The sequence below is a fragment of the Panthera uncia genome, chromosome E1, assembly GCF_023721935.1.
Source record: "Panthera uncia isolate 11264 chromosome E1, Puncia_PCG_1.0, whole genome shotgun sequence".
Taxonomy (NCBI): Eukaryota; Metazoa; Chordata; class Mammalia; order Carnivora; family Felidae; genus Panthera; species Panthera uncia.
The window spans coordinates 30,811,833-30,827,997 of NC_064814.1; the positions used below are offsets into that span (position 1 = coordinate 30,811,833).

The 16,165-nt window shown below is 54.4% G+C and overlaps 1 protein-coding gene and 1 long non-coding RNA gene across 4 annotated transcripts in view; one reads left to right on the top strand and one right to left on the bottom strand.

Moving 5' to 3' along the window:
- The window catches only part of MSI2 (musashi RNA binding protein 2), a 393,577-nt gene that overhangs the window by 357,593 nt on the left and 19,819 nt on the right, over nt 1-16,165 (top strand). For all 3 annotated transcript variants that reach the window (XM_049636499.1, XM_049636498.1, XM_049636500.1), the window contains exon 11: nt 5,070-5,132. In XM_049636499.1, the coding sequence (XP_049492456.1) occupies nt 5,070-5,132 (63 nt within the window). The remainder of the gene's footprint in view (nt 1-5,069; nt 5,133-16,165) is intronic.
- LOC125926752 (uncharacterized) lies at nt 8,415-15,669 on the bottom strand. The gene is made up of 3 exons (XR_007459152.1): nt 13,521-15,669; nt 12,485-12,654; nt 8,415-11,454 (listed from the first exon to the last, which is right to left on the bottom strand). It is a non-coding gene; the product is annotated as an uncharacterized LOC125926752 (long non-coding RNA).

The window sequence follows — 16,165 nt, forward strand, 5'->3', positions numbered from 1 at the left end:
CTTTTGGAGTTTTGTTTTTTTTTTTTTTAATTTTAGAGAGCGTGAGCAGGGGAGAGGGGCAGGAGGGAGAGAGAGAGAGAGAAGATCTTAAGCAGTCTCCACGCAGAGCCGGACGTGAGGCTCGACCCCACAACCCTGGGATCATGGCCTGAGCTGAAATCAAGAGTCAGATGCTCTACCGACTGAGCCACCCAGGCACCCCTCACTTTTTGAAATTTTTGAAAGCCTTTAAAGGGAAGGTTCTTGCCCTTGGCTGTATACTGGGATCACCTGGGAAGCACTTAAAGGTCCACTGTCCGGGCTGTACCCCTAAACCAGATAGATCAGAATCTCCGGAGGTGGGGCCCGGGACTCAGCATTTGTTAAGGCTCCCCAGGTGGTCCAGTGGGCAACAGGGGTGAGGGTCCGCACGTGAGAGAGCAGGGTCCTCTCTCCCAGTGGCTGCAGTCCGGCACCTTCCGCTGGTTAATTCTGCTCCTGGCCCCCACTCCTGTGGGCATCTGAGTTAGCCACCCCTGGGGTGGAGGATCACGTGAGGAGAGGCCACTAAATGTTCAGGTGGCACTGCCTTGCGGTTGTAGTTTCCCCAGGGCAGTGACTCCCAGCCCTGGCTCTCATTCACCACTTCAGAGCATCCTTCCTGACCATCAGCAGCTGCTGTTCCACAAGAACCTTCTCTGGGGCAGACTCTGGGCTAGGTCTTAAGTGGGACATGTGACTCAGTCCCCACCCTAGAAGAATTTGTCACCCAGCGAGAGAAATGGGGCGTGCACGTAAAAATAACTGTGCTTAGGTAAGGCAGAACCCGGTAAGTGCCACAGAAGCAGTAAAAAGTCGGCGTGGCATCACATAATTCTCAAAAAAAAAGTCAGAAGCGCCGTTCGCTTCTAATTTGCCATAAAGTTTCTCACGGCTCTGAAACGTCCAGAAAAGCGTCTTGTTCACTGTCAGTGGGATGGCAACAGCTTTTACTTAGATGAGTTAGTAACCTCAGAAGTGTGTTCACGCCAGCCCCAGGGCCACCGCTTTCCAGGTTCGTCATCCTCTTACATCAGAAGACAGGTCCATGTGGGGTCGGAGGTGAGGGAACGTTACAGGCCATTCTGGTCTCCCCTCCTTGCAGTAGACACGAATTGATTACTTCGGGCCCAGAGAAGTGAAGCACCGTCCCCAAGTTACAACAGCAAGGCAAGGCCAGGGGGGGTCGGAGGCGTTGACACCAAGCACCGTGATCCTTCTGTTACCCCGTTAGAGGGGCCGAGGAACTCCAGACTAGCAACCTTGGGTCTTTGGGTGTGACTGTCGTTAACTAAGGCGTGGCACCTGCCCAGCCCTGAGTTCCACCATTAACATTTTACTCTTTTGTACCATCAGGAGGAGCAGACCACATTCCTGATACCCAAGTTCACCCAGATGGGCCGCCTAAGCTCACAGGCCCTGAGATTTTATCAGCAAAACATTTTTCTCTTTTCTGCCTGATTCACTACTAAGAAGTGGGAAGTATTCAAGCAGGAGGGTCCCGGCTGCCCTCTTTGGCCCAGTCCTTGTCAGAGCTGAACAGTAATGCATACTCTAATTTTGAACTAGGGAAGGTTAGCTCCACTGAAATGGCATTATGAAGCTGGGACAGTATGAAGAATTCCAGCCTCCTGTGTGCATCTGACCATCTAACCATGTGGCTCGTCATGGAGAAAGTGGCAGAGCCCTCCGGGTGGTGGCAGGGGGGGAGGCAGTCTGCCTTAGAGGCAGGGCTGATGGCTGGACGGGCCTCAGCAACATGGCAGCTAACATTCATTTGAACTGACTCCCTGCAGGCATCCATCTGAACATTTTGTGTATGTTAATCCTGCACTGACATCATCGCCCCCTTTACAGATGGGGACATCAAGGCACAGAAGGGTTAAGCAACTTGCCCAAAGTCAAAGGTTGCCAAGAGGTTATGCTAGTAAATGGCTGAGTCAGGATTTGAATCCAAGACTTGTGCTAACCTGCTTCACAAGAAGCCTGGTTGCTCCCTTCGTGCATTGGCCAGGCAGGCTCTGCTGAGGAGGAAGCCCCTCCCCACATTCCCAGCAGCAGAGAAGGGATGGTCATCTCCCATTCTGGGCGGTGAGTGGGGTGCTAGGGCAGCCATGGGCGCTCATGGACCGGGGGCTGTGCCATATCTTTGCTTGGGCCTCGGCCCCCCCAAGAAGCCTGAGCCCCGTCAGACCTGCTGCCTAATTCCCCAAGGTCTTACCCCAAGTACCCGCCATGGGAGCAGTTCTCTGCTTGACAGCCCAGAACTCCTCTCCCTTCAGAAATAAAATGAGAGGTTTCCCAGGCACGTAGACTGCCACAGGTGACCTCTGGCTCCTCAGGGCCTTGGGGGAAATGCTGAAAACAGGATCACAAGGCAAGTCTGCGAGGCCCTGCACCCCCAGCTCTTCCAAGCCCAGCCCAGGAGAGCTCATTCCCACCCGGGTCCGTGCTAGGGCCTCCTGGTCCTCAGGCGCATCTTGCTGTCCTAGAGACAGGCTGTCCTCCACAGGGACAGCTTTAGGCCAGGGTCCCCATGCTTCTTTGGCCTGGGGCAGCCCCATCCCAACACACACACACACACACACACACACACACACACCTTTTCTTAGATCCGTGTCTGCACATCCCCCACAAGCCCAGCCACAAGGAGAGCCCGTTGTCCCCCGCTCCCTGGTAATAGCATCAGGGGCTTATCTGCCAGGTCATCTGAAGAATATATTCGGGGTGACCAGTGAGGCTGAACAGCTTAACAGGACAGGAGGGGGATGGCAGGGAGCTGGGGAAGTGGTCCGGGACAGATTCCCAAGGAGGCAGGGCTGGGTGGTGGGGCTGTGGCCCTGGGGTCCCAGGTGCCGTGTGGGGGTGGGGGTGCTGTGAGAGCTGCAGGCCTCTCCGGAGTGGGGGGCGGCCTGGGCAGCTCTCCTCCCCTGCCCCTCTTCTCACACCTGTCAGTCTGCCTACCCCGTTTGATGGTTGAGATTAAATTCCAGCCCTTAGCGGTGTCTGGTGCTCAGTCTCCAGCAGAAACCTTTATCTGAGATTAAGGATAATGGATTTCCTTTCTTGGATAAGTTTTTTTTTTTCCTTCCTTTTTCTCTGAGACTTTTTTTTTTTTTGGTCAAAAATGCGCTCGACTCCAGAAAATAGACCTTTTGTTAAATGTCTTTTTATTGACTAAACTCGCCTCCCCCAGTTCTGTCCCCCGCCCTTCCCCCCACCGCACCTTTTCATGCTTCCAGGGAAACCTTCCGTTTCAAGTACGGGTGAGGAGTGCAAAAGAATAACTTGACCTTCCTTCTCTCCACGGCCGGCTTCCTTCTCCTTCAGGGTCCCCCGAGTCCTGCTGTGTGCCTGCAGCCAGGGCCTGGTGTGCGGAGGTTGGGATAGGGAGAAATAACTTGACCTCTTCCTTATTTTCCCTCAGCACTTGGCGCCACCGCCCACATTTCGAGAAATCTAGATCCTGCTTGGAAGAAATGGGGAGAGGACTTGGTGGGGGAGTCCCTTCGTTGGTCTCAGGTGGCAGGGGTCAGTGCCACCCTCCGTGGGCGGAGGGTGGGGGGCAGCCTCCAGGCACACATGTGGCCTTCAGGGGAGCTGGGAGACCCATTCCAGCAGCCAGGGATGACCTCGTACCTTTATTTCACCTGGATCTTTCTTTTTCCCCCCTCAACAGCCCTATTACCATATTTAAATGCAAGTATGTCTTTTTTCATTGACGTTTTGAGTAGCTTAGCCTGACCTTTTTAGACTAGCTTGTTCCCTTTTGAACTTCTTTCCTCCCCAGTAGTTCCGTGTAGCTAGGACAATAGTCTTAGAGTTTAGTGGGCTTCTAGTTCGCTGTGTTTGGGGGACGGCTCTGTTTCTTTCCTTTCTTTCCTCCCCGGCTCCCCGCCCTCCGTGGTGCATGTGTCCCCCACTCTGTCCCGTAGCGATTCCATGTCTGGAAGCTGCTGTGGCTAAAGCAGAGCCGCTGTCGGGCTGTGTGTTGTTTGCTGCTGGCTCTTGGCGCATCATTTAAAACCACCATCATTGGCAGTGGGTCTTGAAATCAGGCCTCCAAAAGTTGAAATGGGGCCTCCATAAGTCTGCCTGGACGGCAGAGGGTGTTTGTTTCATGTGCGCGTGAGTGTATCTGTGTGTGTCCCCGTGTGTGGCTGTGTGTGTCTGTGCTCATGGCCAAGAGAGGCCTCACCCACCTCTTCCTTCCCCTGGGCCTTCTGCGGCCCCACTGGGTCACCTCGTCCCTTCTCACCTTTAGTCCCATTCTGCGACACCCTTGCTCCCGGGGGTGTTACTAGATTGCACACACACTTCACACGCTTGTTGGAGTTCCCGAGGAGACCCTTCACTGCTGACTTGATCGGGACACAGAGCTCAGACAGAAGAGCCGGATCGAAATCCCCATAATGTGCCTCAGGAGGTTGAAATTGAGAGACAGAGCCGCAGGGCTTACCCCACGTAGGTCCCTGCAGCCCCCGACTCCCTCCTACAGCTGCCTTCCTGTGTACACAGTCAGCTGGGACTCCCAGCACACCTGGCCCCCTGGCCTGCTAGCGTGAGCTAGTCCGGAGCTAAGCCCAGCAGGCAGGCAGAGCCTTAGGAGAGCAGCTGGGTTCAGCGACCTCCTGGCCCAGGGGCCTGTTCTGCCAAGAGGCTCGGTCCCAACCACTCCCGGGATCCCCGGGCCATGCGTGGCCCTGCTCGGGACACACCCTGGGAGACTCCCCTCGATCGGTGCGGGGGGCAGCAGGGACCCCACCCCACTCCCAAGAGAAGTTCCTCCCAATCCTCTCCAATTATTTCCGTGTTCCTTTTAGAACTGGTTTCTGGGGTGCCAAATGTGTAGGAATCAAAAACACCTAAAGGCACTGTGCCTGCCAGAAGCCCGAGAGCCACTGACCCGGGTCCCTCCTGAGAGCTGTCCCGAGGAGATCCCTTTGCACTCCCGTCTTCGGGAAGGGGGGGTGAGCGCGGCCTGTGAGCCCGGTCTGTGCAGGGCCCTTTCCGAGGTCTCTCCTTTACTCCGGCTCCTCTCTCCCCGCCAGGCTTCCCGGCAGCGGCTTACGGACCAGTGGCGGCGGCGGCCGTGGCAGCGGCAAGAGGATCAGGTAGGGAGGTGTGTGGGACAGGCGCTCCCAGGCATGCCCCAGTGTGCGGGGGAAGGTAAAGGCCCTGTTGGATCTGTGTGGCTGCGTCTGTCCACTACTGTCACCACAGCCCGGAGGGTGGGGACAGGGGGGCGCGGGCCAGGCCCTGCCACCCAGGGCAGCTCCCCGTGGGGGTCAGTCTCAGGACTGCACACCAAAGGTGGACCGTGATTCGCTCTTTGAAAAAAGACCAGTGAACTTCTTTTTGACTTTGGACGGCCCGTTCCCCTGACAGCCGGCTTCAGGGCACCTGTTGGTCATTTCCCTCCTCAGCTTTCACTGCTGCTTCACAGGGGCTCCCTTCCAGGAGCCTCTGACCCCGCCAGAGAAGCTCTAGCTTGTGAGAGGGAAGCTCAGGGCCCACGGGCGTGCTCCTGGCCTCGGGGCCCCTGCTGCACCTGGCAGATGGCCTTGCTTGATTGGGCTAAAGCCCGAGTCCCCGAAGCCTGGAAGTGGGGCTGACCTCAGTGGAATGAAGCGATTTCCTGAAGCCCCCTATCGCATCCCGGACTCTCCTCGTAGCAGAGACCAGAGAGCTCCTAGACCCTACCTGCCGAGGGCAATGGGATTGTCTCTTGCATAAAATTGCCCCGGTCCTTTAGTCTCCAAGCCCAAACTTTGAGGAGGTCTTAGAGCCCCTCAAGTGAGGTGAGAACGTTTTCCCAGCAGCACGGTGGGGTCAGGCTGGAGCTGGGGTGTGTCAAGGATGCCCTCTTCCCCAGATGCCCCCCCACCTTCCTAAGCACATGGGGCTTCTGCTGTGTGCTGGGCCCCCGGCAAGGCCTCCTGGCCTCCACTCCCCAGCCACTGAGAGGCCCTTGCTCCTCCTGGACTCAGTAGCCATGGTTTGCGGCCCCACCCCCACCCCCCAGCCCAACACCCCTTGGACAGGGCACTGGAGCACCCAGGGAAGCAATTATTTGACCGGGCTCTGAGGAGGGTGGGGGGAGGGAGGTGCTGGTGGGGTGCCAGGAAGTGGGGCGTTAAAAGCCCAGAGGGCAAATGCCAAAAACCCAAACCCTCAGTGATAAGAGACTGGCACATGGAGGCCCTTTAGGAACATCAGTACAAATCCGTTCCATGCAAACTGGCACTGCCTCGAGCTACAAAGGATCCACTCCCCGAAATCACCCATTGGAGATTTGTTTGGAGGGGCCGGGAATTGTCTGGGGGCTGCTGAGGGTCAGTTAGCCGGAGAGCTGGGCGCCCGTCCTCAGCCTCTGCCTGCCCTAGCGGGCCTCCAGCAGCCCCACCTGCCCTCTGGCCCGTGTTCCTTGGTGCCCCCTGCCCTGGGGGCGGGGCGCGCCGCTGCCTCGCGTCTCCCTGTTCTGTTTGGTTTTTTAACTTGAGTGCTTTTTGGTATCATTACAAATGAGCCTCTGTCCTACCTGTGCCTAGTGGGGGGCGGGGGGAACCTCAAAAAGAAACCTCGAGATTTTTGAGTGTTGTTGGTTGTTTTCTCCGTTCAGTTTCTTTCTTTATTATAACTTGGATTATGAAACTAAACTTTAACCCGAAATTAACCCTGCCTCTCTCCCCACCCCCATTCTCCTTGACGTCATGGCAAGTTTAAAGGGCAGCATGGGGTTCTTTGTGAGTCTGAGAGCGGTCTCCCCATGGTCTCTGCCCCCCCTGCCACCCCCACCCTCTCACGCGCCCCCCCTCCCACCCCCGAGAGCCAGGCAGGAGTCCCATCCATCCTCCCCCTAACTCCTAACCCCAAATTCCAGAGCCATCTCCAACCACACTTTTTTTTCCAGGATCAGTGGTGTTTTATTTGTAGCCATTTCCATCGGGAGCCAAGTCTCCCAGGGGCCATTCGAGGTCAGCCATGCTCATCGCTGCACTGTTAGTGAATTCTATTCAGGAGTGTGCTCCCAGACCACCTGCCCCACACCAGGCTAGGTTAGTGCAAGGAGTAAATCCTCAACTCCGAGGTGCCTGCCCCCAAGGGTGCAGGCTCAGCCAGGAAGATACAGGGCACCCCACAGTGCTGCCTGGGGGTCAGGGGCCTGGGGTAAGCCCCAGGGCGACGACCAGCCCGTGCCTGCTAAAGTCAGACCACCACCTGGGCTGGAAGACACCTGCCCCCGTGTAGACAGGGTAGCCCAGCCCCTCACCTCCATCCCCCCTTTGGACCTGGAGCAGGGTTACAAGATGGGGGAAGGAGGATCTCTACCTCTCTTTCTTTCAGTGTGGTTTGGCCTGTAAGGACTGTCCCCTCCCTCCTCCTAGAAGATAATCTGGACTCCGAGCCTGGTGGGATGGCCAATTATTTACCTGTTGTAGTGGCCCTCGGTGGCATTTTGGCAGATATGGGAAAGGGGCTGCCCAGACTCTTCTGGGTTTGCGCATCAGCCTAGGCCAGCAGATGATCACAGACGGCTGACCGCCCTGTTCTACCTTCACCTGCTCCTGCAACCCTGCCCCACCCATGCCAGCTCCTTCCAGCGGGACAGGGATGCTCCTTCAGCCTCCCGAGCAAGCAGCCTCAGCTGTTGGAGGGCGTCACAAGTTCAGGCGCATTCTCTTATAGGAAGAACCTGGCTCAGGGGGTCTGCGGAGTACCGACCTTGAGCTTGGTACTCTGCTGCCCCTGGCAGGTGGTTGGAAAAGGGTAGGAAACGAGGCCTCTGCTCCCCAGAGGCTGGCTGTCAGGCTTGGTCCAGGGATTAGGCATCCTATGGAAGGCCCTATTTTGCCTTTCATTTTGGTCTAGCTTCACAGCTTTGTTTTTTCTTTTTTCCCTTCCATGTTATGACGCACTGGGGGAGCTTCCTGAGGCGGAAGCACCTGCTGAGGGCCGTGGGGGTGGGAAACAGCTTCGATTTTGCTCAGGTTGGCAACTCGCATCTGTCAGGGCTATGGTGTCAGGGTAGGAGGTCCGGGGGGGCCGTGAGCTCTGCACCCACCTCAGCCAACTCCTCGGGGCCAGCCTGCCCGCCTTTGCCTTAATTCGCCCTGGGTCTGAGGTGAGCAGGGCTCAGGTGACCCCCCCAGGGGAGGTCCCTGCCGACTCCTAGATAACTTCACTAGCAGTGGGTCACTTTTCTTTTACCTTCACCTGGTAGTCCGAAATGTCATCTTTCCTTGTGCTCAGTCGAGAGTTTGTTTGTTTATTTTGATCGTATTCATTCAGTTCCAATGGCCTCATCATGTCCCACCCAAACCTGAATCCACTTTGGTAAACGACCCCACCCCACCCCCTACACACACACAGGTGAGGGCAGTGGTTTGGATTTTCAGGCTATTTTATTTCTGGGTGACATTACGGGTGGGTCTGTGTATCAGCCGAAGAGCTTCTGAGCCCCCTGCCCACCCCCAGCCCATCTCCGGCCCCAGCCAGGACCCCTTACTGTACTTTATACTTGCCAGCTTTATTCCAATCTAGTAACATGAGTTCCTGACGGTGGTGGTGAGTGCGAGAGTCATGTTTCTGTTGTCTTTTCTCTTGCTTGGTTGGGGCTGCGGTGAGAGAGTGTCTCTGAGGCATACTTTCCCGCCTCTCTTACACTAGGATCTGCACACCTCCTCTCAAACACTCTTCTGAGCACGCTCAGCGGGAAGGTTTGTCCACACCTATTAATCCTCTCTCAGTGTCCAGCTTCCTGTTAGTACCAGCTGGTTTGCATGTTTTTGCTTGTTCAGATGAAACAGTTCAAGAAACAAACTCATATCCAACTCTCAAGAAATGTCTTTTTTTGTACACTTTCGTTTTCGATTTTTTTTTTATTAGTTACAACTCCAACACACCTGTTGTCCAGTAAAACATTTCACACCTCCCCTGCCTGTTCTTAGAGTGTATGTATCTGTGGGACTGAACTAAATGCATGCACTGTAGTAGATGTCCTGGTAGCTGTAGCCGTAGTTGTAGAACATGCATTGTTGAGTTGATATTACAGGGTCCGCGACAGCCCGGCACGGCACGGCTGTCTGAAGGATAGCGTGGGGGACCAGGAAGAGAGGGGGCTCCATATTGTCAACGTTGCCAAGGGGCTCGGATCCATGTTCTCGCCATCAGCCACCACCACCTCCCCTCACACTCCCCGCTCCTCCGGTCCAGCGCTGGGTCACCACCCTCGGCTCTAGCCTTCCTGAGATCTCTGTTGATAGTGACCAACTCTCACGAAAGAGAGCAGAACCAGGATTGCAGGGAGTCTGAAAGTTCTTCCTTGTTCTTGTCTTCCTCGTATGGTTCTTGAACAGAGCAGGTCTTCTCTTATTTCTTAAGGCCTACCATCAAGGCTCCCCCGAGCCCTTTTCTCCGTTGAGTCCTTTGCCAGCTCACATCCGGCCCTTCAAGGAGACGGGTCCGTGTGGCAGTCCTGTCTGTGCAGTCTAGTCCCCAGGGTGGAGGGAAAGTGAGACGCTGCGGGGAAAGGGATTCAGATCTTAAGATGCTCGGTCTGCAGACAGGAAATGCACTGGGTCCTAGTGAAGGTTAGCGTTTCTTCTCACTGTGGGTGAAGATAAGGGAGAAGCCTTTACCTGAGGTCTCCAGGGGGCAGGGTGGGGGCAAGTAGGGTCAGAGTGGCAACATTCCTAGTACAGAGACTACTGGCACAGCTTCGTGGGGAGGAGGAAGGGAGGGGACAGGTGGGAAGGGGACCCTGTGACGTGTAAAGAGGAGACCACAGTTTCCCTCCATCTTCCCAGAAGACTTCGCAGTCCTGCAGCCTCTGCGGAGGCTCAGGGACGTGTGCAGTCAGTGTCTCTGGACACACACCATCTCCCCTACATTTGTGATGACGCACTGTAAGGGAGTGCCAGAGGTCTCTTAGAGCTTTGGGAGATGGCCCTAATCTTTACAAGTTGCTGGCACATGAAGTCACAGCTGCCACCTGGGACCTGCTCTTTAAGTCGGGCCAGTCGGTGGCTCTGAACTAATGCCACGGGAAGATGCCGGTGGAATCTGAACCTTCAGGGCAGAAGTTATCTGTTATGGGAGACTGAAGCCCAGGAAGTCACAGAGTTCATGAAGTTCCCGAAAGAGCGCGAGGTGACAGAGTAGAATGGCAGCTCAACGGAGAGGAGTGGCGCCGTGGAAGTCCGTGGCACCGGCAGCACGAACAAGGATTGCCTGCGAGCAGGCCAGTCAGTCACGGGACGGAACGAGGCCCGGGAAGGCAAATCTGGGAAGAGCCGTTCTGCAGGGGGTGGTGGGGCAGAAGGCAGAGAGGACAAAAATCCCCCTTAGTGGCCTAAATCCTAAGTCTGGCTCTGCCAGGAAGACGGCTTCGCTAGCCTGTGACCAGACATCCTAAGAGTTTCAGTTCCAGTAGGCAAAGTGAACAAAAGCAAAATTCAAGTCAAGACATAGAAGAACTAGTTGAACTTGAACCATAGAGAAAATGCTTTGGGGAGGAAGGTAGGTGCAGGTGCTCATGAAGCAGGCTTGCCTGTCCCACCCCTCCCGGGGTATTTTCCATTTCCCCGTGGCAGCCTTCGCCTTATTTGTGTTCGGGGCTGAGGGGCGTGAACGGTAGCGGCCCACACACACTCTTCCAGCCGCTGGAGGGAGCCGGGAATCATTTGTGTCATTTGTGTCTTAAGCTTTAGGGTTCCCAGGTGTTGCTTTCAACAAGCAACGCATTCCTTGAAGGTTTGCTCCGCGGCTGGCAGGAAGGAATATAAAGGCAGATAACATTTCTTGTCTGCAGTGGTTTGAGAATCTAGATCCCTCCTGCTGAGAGTCCTTATTTCCCATGATGCATTACTTCTCATCAGCTTCATTTAAAAAAGGAAAGTGGATCAATGTGCTGCCTCCATTTCTGAGGTCGGCTTTCCTGCGCTTCCATCAGCAGGATCCAGTGTCCGGGAAAGGGGGCTGCAGGGCAATCATCTCTTCTTTCCCACCCAGCCTCCCTTGTGCTAGCGGCAAGCATCCTCTGGGGCCTCAAGATGGCCAAAGCTGGGGGTAGGGTCCTGGGGACGCTCTCTCGCTGGGATAGAGCCACATCTGCGTCCATGGAATAGAGCCAGCACACTGGGCCAGAGGGAGAGCAAATCCGTGACCTGTTATGACCAGCTGCTGCAACCAGCCAGACTTACCCAAAAGACCCTGCCCGAACACATGCCTCCCAGTCCATGGCCTTGCCTTCTGGGCATGGGCACCTCGTTTCTCAGTTTGTCATTAAAATCTTCATTCCTGGGAGAGCCGGGTCTTTCACCAGAAAGAGTCCAGCATTGGATTTCAGTAACCCCAGTGAATTTATAATAATGTGCTGAGCTGCCCGCTGCTGACCTCAGCTTCATTCATTTTCCGAGGGCTTTGGGACCAACCCTGTTGAGGATAAAATACATCAGCTGTAATCAATAATTTTGTAATAGAAACACCATGCACTTGATAAATCAACTCTAGTGCAATTAGTGACTAGCCTTGAAGCCCAGACCTGAGTATAAGTTAATCCTGAAGTGAATGGAGTGGGGGAATGTTAATGGTCTTTTAAATCAGTGGAATCATTTTCAGAGGGTGACACATCCGTGCCTGTCCCCTGAGCTGGTTGGCCCTCTCTCTCATGCTGGCTCGGGAGCCCAGGCCCTGCTGTGTGCAGGAGGGGTCGAATGTGTGACATGGCCCTTGGAGGCTCCATAAGAGCGTGTAAAGCACACTGGAGATGGGCAGAGGGACCCCTTATTTGCCCCCTGGGCTGGGTGGGACCACTGCAGGGTGTGAGGAGCCCCAAAAGCTGCTGACCCCATATGTTGGTGAGAATCCTCAAAAGAACACAGGCGAGGGTGCCTCGTGGTCCCTTATGTTTCTGCAGAGGTTCGACTGCCGTGACCAGAGCTAGCCCATGAGACAGGCAGGAGGGCAGAAGGTTTGGGCCTGGCTTTACATGTTTGTTTTTAAGAGAAAGCTGATGTGCAGATTGGCTGTGTGACTTACCCAAAGTCACACAGCTAGTCACCTGGAGAGCAAGGCTTTGGTCGAGGGCGAAGAACCCTGAAATTCACTTCCTTTAAGGAGACCTGCAGAAAAACCATGTTTGTTTCTGAAGAACTCACCTGCTGCCCAGATGTCCCCGACATGCGGGACGTGCTGGGAGAGCCCAGCAGCCTTGGAACCGGCGCTGTGTCCTCTGAGGACTCAGGCCCCAGTACCTCACAGTCTCACCTTTTCAGGTATAGATTGCTGAACTGGGCCCAGGGCACATCTGCCACGGAGTCGAATTCAGCAGATATTTATTAAGTGTGTAACAACAGTAATTATTATTACACGTGGCAGGCACTGTCCTCGGCCTTGAGTCGGGGGGCTTTGGGGCATATCAGAAAACCCAACTCAGCCTGGTTAAATGTTATAGGGACTTTACCAGCTAACATTCTGGAAGCTCCATGGAAGAGTGGGCTTCATGTGTAGACTGCTCCGGGGAGTCGGCACTTCTCTTAGCTCGGTCCTCCTTTTGGCTTCAATATTGTCTTTATGTTGGCTTTCCTGTGGTGCCAAACGGCTACAACAGTTTCCTGCTTCATACCAACCAGTCTAGAAGAAGAGGGGGTCAGATGGTCCCAAATTCTAGCAGACCCCAGAGCTTTGTGCCGTTTGACTAACTGGTTTGGCCTGGCTGGTGAGAGCCAATCGCTGAGAGTGGGATCCATACCCCCACCCTCAAACTGAGGAGCCCAAGAAGGATGGATTTCCAAAGGACAGTCTGGGTGCGGATAAAGGTAAGGTAAGGTAAAGGGTAAGGGAGCGTGTGGCTGGGTAGTCAAGCATGAAGCCCACCACAGCCGTGGAATCTCCTAGATGAAGGCAGAGCACAGTCTCTGCCCTCGGGTATCTCCCAGCCTCGTGTGGAGGCTAACAGGTACTTATAATATGATGCCATAAGTCCGGCAACAGAAGGGGCACAGAGGAGGAAGTGATTGGCTTTGGGAAGTCAGGGAAGGTTTCACAGGGGAGTGAGTGTCTCCACTTTGAAAGGACAAACAGGAGCTCCCCAAGAGCCAGGGGAACAGCATGTGCAAAGCCACCAGAGCCCAGAACAGTAGAGTAAATCTGAAGCCCCGCAAACGGTTCACTCTGGCTGGAGAATAAAATGCAGCGGGGTGGGGATGGGGCATGGGAAGCAGCCGCCGATAAAGCCGGAGGGCTGGCATAGCCAGAGCAGAGGGCCTTTGGTGACATGTTAAAGATCCTGGATTCACACACCGGGGAGCCTCGGAGAGGCCTGAACCAAGGAAGTGACATCAGATCTGGATGTCAGACAAGCCTTGACAGCAGGCTAGATTAGATTTGAGACTAAAAAAGCAGGAGGACGAGTGACAGATCATGGAGAGTAAACGCTCCATGAATGTTCATGTTATCACTGCCCAGTAAAAGAGAGGCTTCGGGTCTTTTGCTCTTACCCATTAGCTGATTAACTCTGGGCTCAGCATCACACTGGGGTCTGGGGTGGGATGCAGAATTTCAGGGCAGGTCCTTGCCTTCAACAAGCTCCCAGTCTTTGGGGGCGGACACAGCACACAGTTGTTACAAGAGCTGGTCTTCAGTGAGCCTACGTTCCCGCCTGATCGGAGAGCACTCAGCAGGCAGGGAAGCTCAGATAGGAGGCAAGACTCAAAGTAGACACTGAAGGGTGTGGAGTGAGAGGTAAGAGGACATTTCAGGTGGGAGAACTTGGATAAAAGGTCATGATGAGCATGGGATAAGCAGCCAGTTCCCCGGGGGACAGTGGCAGGCTGCCTGATGGGCACTGGGGGTACAGGCTTGCTGAAGTAGAGGCAGGCTAGATTCTGGGAGACCTTGAAACCCAGATTGATACAGTCCTACTGGTGGGAGAGAGAGGTTCGTACGCTTTATGGCGGTGGAACTTGGTAAGGACAGAACCAGCTAAGGAAGATCAGCCTGGCAGCGGTCCCACAGAACACAGCTCGACCCCTCCCTAATCCCCCTGGCTGGGGCTGGGTTTGTGATCTGGAGCCAGGTTAGGGGAGCAAGGCAGACACGGCGGGGAGAGGGGGGAGCATTTGGTCACAGTACTCCGCCTTAGTTTCCTGTGACTCTTTGCTTCTGCCAACAAGTTATTATTCATTCCCTGCTTGGGACTGTTGGTTCCCACTCCTGTGCCCTCATGGCAGCCTCTGTCTGTCCTTATCTCTGCTCCCTCCATTACAATTGGCTCAGACTGCCAGGAAGCCACACCTGATTAACCCTAGCTGGGGTGCCCCTCCTCAACACATTACTGTGTCCTCAGCCTTCTTCCTGATTGGTGAGGTCTTCTGGATGAAAGCCAGGATTCTGACTCTATGGAACATGTTTTGCATGTATCCCAGAGTGGTGCCTGCCTTCTCCAACAATATAAACCATCAGTTTATATTCGCCTCCAGGAGACAAAGTCAGCCTCATTCTTAGTGTAGATGAGTAATTATTATGCAGTCGGAGAAAGCAGAAAATAAAGGGGCCCTTTGTTCCTGGATGCTTATTAATATTAATAAAAAGGTCTCCCCTTGCCAGCTTGGGATCCTGCAGCACAGGAGGTGGGCAAATAATACTTTTGAACAGCTATGATTGGCTGTTGGAATTAGATCCGTCAGGATGAGAGAGCCACGATGAAATCCACTCTGTGGCATGGATAGGAGGGTTCCAGCCAGCATCTCAACGTTCACCCCCATCTGGAGGTCCCTTAAGGGAGGGATATGTTCCAGGTGATTGATAGACTGCTAGAGTCACTTCCCAGCCAAGTTTAATACGAGATGCTAATAGAACATGTTAATAATAACTCCTGCATGAGTGAGCCAAGCACGGGGCTAGGCCCACCTGCCCTACCCCCATTTCATTCTCATAATCCTATGAAGAGGGCACTATCATTCTCATTCCCATTTTGAACATTTTAAAACTGTGGCTTAGACAGCTTGTAGAGGTGGTGGAGACAGGTTTGGAACCTGGGTCTGTCTCATCACATCTGTGCTCTCAACCATGTCAGCAGATGCCCCGTCGCCCCAGCCCCTTGGATTCCTGAGTGGAGGTCCGCATTCTTAACACATACTCAACGGAAAACCGCCGCTGCCCATCAACTTAGTTCTCCGTATCCTTGCGGGGAGAGAGAACCCAAGCCCGTTTATAAGAGGCCTCAGGAAACATTATATGCACATATAATGCATATATGCCGCAGCTTCTGCTGTTGCAGACTTAAGGTCATGGTTCTGTCTGGCTTTGGCTGACATTTCTGATCTGGCTTCCAAGTCCCTGCATCCTTTTCAGACCACAGGCAGACAAAGGAGGCCCAGAGGAGGCGTGGTCGGGTAAGAGGGAGCCAGCCTGAAGGTAATTGTTATTATTTGAAAGGAGACTTTAGCTAAAACAAGCCTGAAGGAAGTTAGCCACTGCCCAAAAGAAACTAGGCGATGGAGCAAGGGAGGGCCTCTTTGAGCCAGACAGACCTTCTCCCGTTCTCTTTCTCCGGAGGGATGAGTCAACAGCCCTTCCTGTGAGCGGTGAGGGCTGAATCTGGAAGGTCGCTGGGAAGCCGACGATTGGCCGACCAGTTGCTGGGGCTTTGCTTTGGGCCAATGCTGTGGAGGGGCGGGGCCTGAGGCGGGAGCAGAAGGATCCTTGGCCAATCGTCCTGCAGTGAGGCTGGGCTCCCGGTACTATGGCAACCGCGAGCAGGGGCTCATTTGTTTTGTAGATGAGTAATTACTACGCAATTAGAGAAAGCTAAAAATAAAGGGGCCCTTTGTTCCTGGTTACTTATTAATATTAATAAAACGGTCTGTCCAGGTCTGTGGTAAGCAATCAGTGCAAACCTGTGTGCCTGTGGTAGAGCACTGTGGGAGGCAAAGGCTGCCCAGCCCCACTCTCCGTTCTCTTTCTGGAAGTTATTTCTGACTGCAACCTGCAGCGGGTTGGCTTTCCGGGCCTTGGGGGAAAGAGAGGCTGTCTTACAGACATGCTCAGGATACCCCGGAGTCAGGGGTCAGTTAGGCACTGACCCAGGGAAAGGTCTGGCAATGTCAACCCACTCCCAGGGAAGAAGACTAGAAACAGTAGC